Source organism: Prunus persica, chromosome G1 (assembly GCF_000346465.2).
Source record: "Prunus persica cultivar Lovell chromosome G1, Prunus_persica_NCBIv2, whole genome shotgun sequence".
In the NCBI taxonomy this organism is placed as follows: domain Eukaryota; kingdom Viridiplantae; phylum Streptophyta; class Magnoliopsida; order Rosales; family Rosaceae; genus Prunus; species Prunus persica.
The window spans coordinates 8918344-8923037 of NC_034009.1; the positions used below are offsets into that span (position 1 = coordinate 8918344).

Consider the following 4694-nt stretch of genomic DNA (forward strand, 5'->3'; position numbering starts at 1 on the left):
GATACATTTAACTACATTAGACTAAACCTTCTTGATTAACAGTAATAGTGGTACCGGAATCAAGGAGTACATCTACTGGCCTTTCTTCAATTATCACAAGCACATTGTCAACTTTCGAGCAACTTTAATCACTAATTTGCAATGATATTTGATGGCCATCTAACTGTGCTTTAATTTAAGTGGGATAAGAATTAAATACAAGGAATTAATTAAAGTTTTAGCCTTTTTGCTAGGTAATCCAAGCATTTATTTTGATGAAAACTATTAATTATCAGCCTTTTAATTAATCTCTCTTCTATTCAATGTAAATGATGTGATTAAAATCCCATTTTGTGGTGAATCAAAGCCGACCTATTGGACGTGTGGGGACAGATCTCAGACAATTAAATTGTGCTAAAAGAGTTTATCTTGAAGTTAATAAGTGTAAAGAAAAGAATATTATTTACAAGAAGTTATAATTTATATATATAGATACAGAAGTCTACAAAGACAAAATAAGAGGGCACTGAGCAGTCAAATGCTGTACCTTCTTCTCATCACTCATCAGAGTCTCAGACCGTAGGTTCGGGTTTGTGACTATTTATTAGTAGCCTATACGATTGCTTGCTTCGACGAGCTACCAGTGGGGAAAAAAACAAAAGAAAAAAGAAAAAAAAAAGAACGTATTCTTTTCTTTAATTGTCAATCCATGCAAATAAAGTAAAATAAATTGTAATTACAACAAATAATTGAAGTAAAGGTAATCAATAGGATGTGTATTATTCTTATATTGGTTATTTATTTATGTTTTATACAACCGATATTAGGGATGTAGAAATTAAGCTTAGGACCTCGAATATAAGAGTAAATGCCACGTTTCTGAATTAGAAAAGTCTATGTTATTTTATTTCTGTTTGTTAATGGGGTTAGATATATAGATCTCAAAGTCCACTATATCTTATGGGCACATACATAGTTAATAGGACCACACAAAAGAATTCTCAATAGTTAAGGCTTGTTTGGGAGTGATTCTAGATAGACCATAATCACTTATGGGAAGAAGCACCTCTCACGTGCTTTTCTATATAATCACTTTTAATGATTTTAAGAGATTTTGGGGAGAAGCACAAATTATTCAAAACTACTTAAAATGATTATATGGAGAAGTGATTTTTCATAAAAGTGATTATTGACCTATATAGAATCATTCCTAAACAACGCTTAGTTGTGTAAGCTCTTCACTTGGCAAGTTGGCAGCTTAAAATTTTTAGATTGAACATGACGATAGATATATGTGCAAGGAGAAAGGAACAACCACCCCCCCTCTCCCAAAAAAAAAAAAAAAAGAAAGAAAGAAAAAAAAGAATCCTCCACCCGTAAAGAAAAAGTGCTGCCAATATATACATAGATAAAGTTTATTTGTAATTCTTTTGATCATGTGGTCCTAAATTATGCTTTTTTTCCTTGTGATTCTACAGAGAGAAATTCTGATTTGCGAAGTTTATTATGGCATCTAATTAGCAAGCACAAGATCAATTAAACTAATTAATTAGAGTATCCTGTTGTTCGAAAAGAATAAGAACAAGAATAGAAGAAAAAACGGAGTATTTAATTACTACAAAACATTCCATCATCATTACAAATTAGAATTTGGTAAGAAGAAAAAAAAAAGTAACAGATGGTGCCCTCCAAAAAAAGAAAAAGGGGAAGCATGCTTCGAGAAGGAGAAAACCATTTTCTAAACTCATATATGCACGCACGAATTCACAGAGACGCACACAAACAGAGAGAGAGAGGGAGAGGTAGAGTCAAAAGGTCAAACTTCAAAGCCTCTTTCTAACTATAATAATTACTTTAACAAGCTTAACTTAAGTGTGTGTGTTAATTACTTTAATTAAACTATAGTTAATTAGAGACTACAAAACAAGTCCCCATTGCGGCTTTGCTCTCCTCTCTCTCTCTCTCTCTCTCTCTCTCCTCTCTCTCTCTCTCTCTCTCCTCTCTGTATCCCTATCCTCCTATCTCATCACCTCTCTCTCACATGCTTAACTTTAATATTTTTTTCTCCATTTTCAAACCCATCTATACATCTATAAAAGCAAACCCTCTCTCTATCTTTCCCGTACATCCATCCAACTCCCTCTGTCTTTTCCTTCTCTTCCCCACGCTCTCTCTATCTCTCTCTAACTCTCTCATTTTCTCTCTCTAATAATCTCCAAGAGCAACCAAAACAAGCAAAGAAAGCAAGCAAATCCTTTTTGCTTCAATCGACAAGTGTGTCCATTTAGAGGAACTATATATATATATATATATATATATAGAGAGAGAGAGATATGGACGGTGTTCTAGGAGGAGGAAGAGGCTGCAACAACTCCTCATCAGCCTCGGCCACCATTGAAAATGATATTCATGAGGAAGCTGAGGACCAGATGGACCTGAGAAGAGGGCCTTGGACTGTTGAAGAAGACCTTGCTCTCATGAATTACATTGCTAACCACGGCGAAGGTCGTTGGAACTCCCTCGCTCGCTGTGCAGGTAAATTTATTTTCCATGGCTTTTTTCACAACGTGATGATCAATTTGGTTTTATTTTGGGGCACCTTCTTTCGGCCTTTTCTTTGCTTCATTGAGATGGGTTTTTTTTGGCCTTAAAATGAAAATTCCGTGTGAAAGAATGAAACATCCACCAGATAATTTGTGAGCTGTGGTTGGAAATCTCTATGCTTCTTCTTTTCTCTATTTCTTCCTTATTGGGTCCTATGAAAAGGATTCGATAGAGTGGGAAAAGCTTCACTTTCTCGAAAGAGAAAATTAGGGAGTAAAAATAAAATAAATTTGTGAGCTGAGCATATGCTGGATTGATGATGATGTGAACTGTATCTTCTGTGATCATGATGATTGTTCTTTAGCCTTATCCCAGATACTAGAAAACCTATATTTTAGAGAACCCAGTTGTCATAAAGTCTATATGGGAATGACTGTATGAGCAAATAATAAAGTACTAGTGTTTGTTCTTAAAGAACTTTATTATTATTATTATTATTATTATTAGTTACTTCAAATTATTTTGGTACACAAATATCTAACAAAATTATTGAACTTTTGCAACCAACCCAGGTCTGAAAAGAACTGGAAAGAGCTGCAGATTACGGTGGCTCAACTATCTCCGGCCCGACGTCCGACGGGGCAACATCACCCTTGAAGAGCAGCTTCTGATTCTTGAGCTTCATTCTCGCTGGGGTAATAGGTAATTATAATTATCCAAATTCAACATCATCAATCAGAATCATAATCAATTCTAATCTATATCTAAATATGGCTTTTCTGCCCTTTATTTGTTGTTTTCTTGAATTAACCCTAAAAAGTAAAAACTAAAAACTAAAAAGCAGCATGTTTGTTTTTTTGGCAATCACAGATGGTCAAAAATTGCACAACACTTGCCAGGAAGGACTGACAATGAGATCAAAAACTATTGGAGGACCCGTGTCCAAAAGCACGCCAAGCAACTCAAATGTGACGTCAACAGCAAGCAGTTCAAGGACACCATGAGGTATCTCTGGATGCCTAGGCTGGTCGAAAGAATTCAAGCCGCGGCAGCCGCCTCCACCGCAGCCACTAATTCCTCCATCACCAGCGCCACCGCCGCAGGGGCCACCTCTCACCACTTCAACAACAACAACAACAACAACAACACCTTCCAATCTTCTTCAGGACAAATGTTGTTACAACCAAGTCACCACTTTGGGGCATCGTCACATTCACATGTCACACCAAGTTACACCCCGGACAACTCTAGTACGGCGGCCTCATCAGACTCTTTCGGGGCTCAGGTGTCCCCGGTTTCCGACCTGACGGATTATTACACTCCTACTACTACTGCTACTACTACTATCTCGGTTAACAATAACCCTACCCCGGATAATTATTTGGTCCAAGCAAATCACCAAGTTGGTTGCTATGACCAGTGTTTCAATCCAGGGTTGGGATCGGAACATTTCCAAGGCATGGAGCAACAAGAGAATTATCAGTGGGGCGTGGACGGTGGGGACATATCGGACAATTTGTGGAATGTTGAAGACATGTGGTTCTTACAAGAGCAGCTCAGCAACATTTGATGATCGGACGTGTCGAGTTAATTACAAAAGGGGTTGAAAGTGATATACATTCATTGTAGAGATCAAAACCAACAAAGGGAAGTAAAGAAATCCTATTTGGGGAATTTAGAAACAAAACCCATGATCAAAATTAGAATTAATATAATATTCTAGATTATTTCATGCTTATAGGATTTGTGAGCAAGGACTTAGATCTAATTGTGGATTAATTTATTTTCGGTTTGTGTTTTCTTTCCTTTATTTTTGAGTGAGGAAATTTGTAATTTCAGATTTAATTTAATTTATTTTAATTTTCTTCTCTCTCTCTTAATTTTTTTCTTCTCTCTCTCTTAATTTTTTTCTTCTTCTCCCAATCTCAAAATTCTTTGAAATTGAAACGATTCATTGTCTTTTTCTTCCCTTGTTCAACCAGTGATTGCATTATAGAAGTATGTTTGATGAGATATTTTTAAAATATAATATAAAAAAAAAGATGTGCATAATTGGTTCCACCATCTTTACTTACACGTCCTTATTAAACTGTTAATTATATAAATGTAATTAATTAAGTTAGTGCAATACTTTTGAAAGCCTTGTCCACGGGGCCTGAACCAGGTTCAAG

General features: G+C 35.9%; 1 protein-coding gene across 1 annotated transcript; it reads left to right on the plus strand.

Moving 5' to 3' along the window:
- LOC18791791 (transcription factor MYB108) lies at positions 2035-4323 on the plus strand. The gene is made up of 3 exons (XM_007227038.2): positions 2035-2514; positions 3096-3225; positions 3394-4323. Exons 1-3 carry the CDS (start codon positions 2313-2315, stop codon positions 4091-4093), a joined length of 1032 nt encoding a protein of 343 aa, XP_007227100.1. The 5' UTR covers positions 2035-2312; the 3' UTR covers positions 4094-4323.

What these genes read in the sequence shown, in the direction of transcription:
- LOC18791791 (XM_007227038.2), top strand. Translation starts at nt 2,313, where the DNA reads ATGGACGGTGTTCTAGGAGGAGGAAGAGGCTGCAACAACTCCTCATCA. An exon ending in CTCCCTCGCTCGCTGTGCAG is followed by an intron (nt 2,515 to 3,095) that starts GTAAATTTATTT and finishes CAACCAACCCAG; the next exon opens with GTCTGAAAAGAACTGGAAAG. An exon ending in CATTCTCGCTGGGGTAATAG is followed by an intron (nt 3,226 to 3,393) that starts GTAATTATAATT and finishes TGGCAATCACAG; the next exon opens with ATGGTCAAAAATTGCACAAC.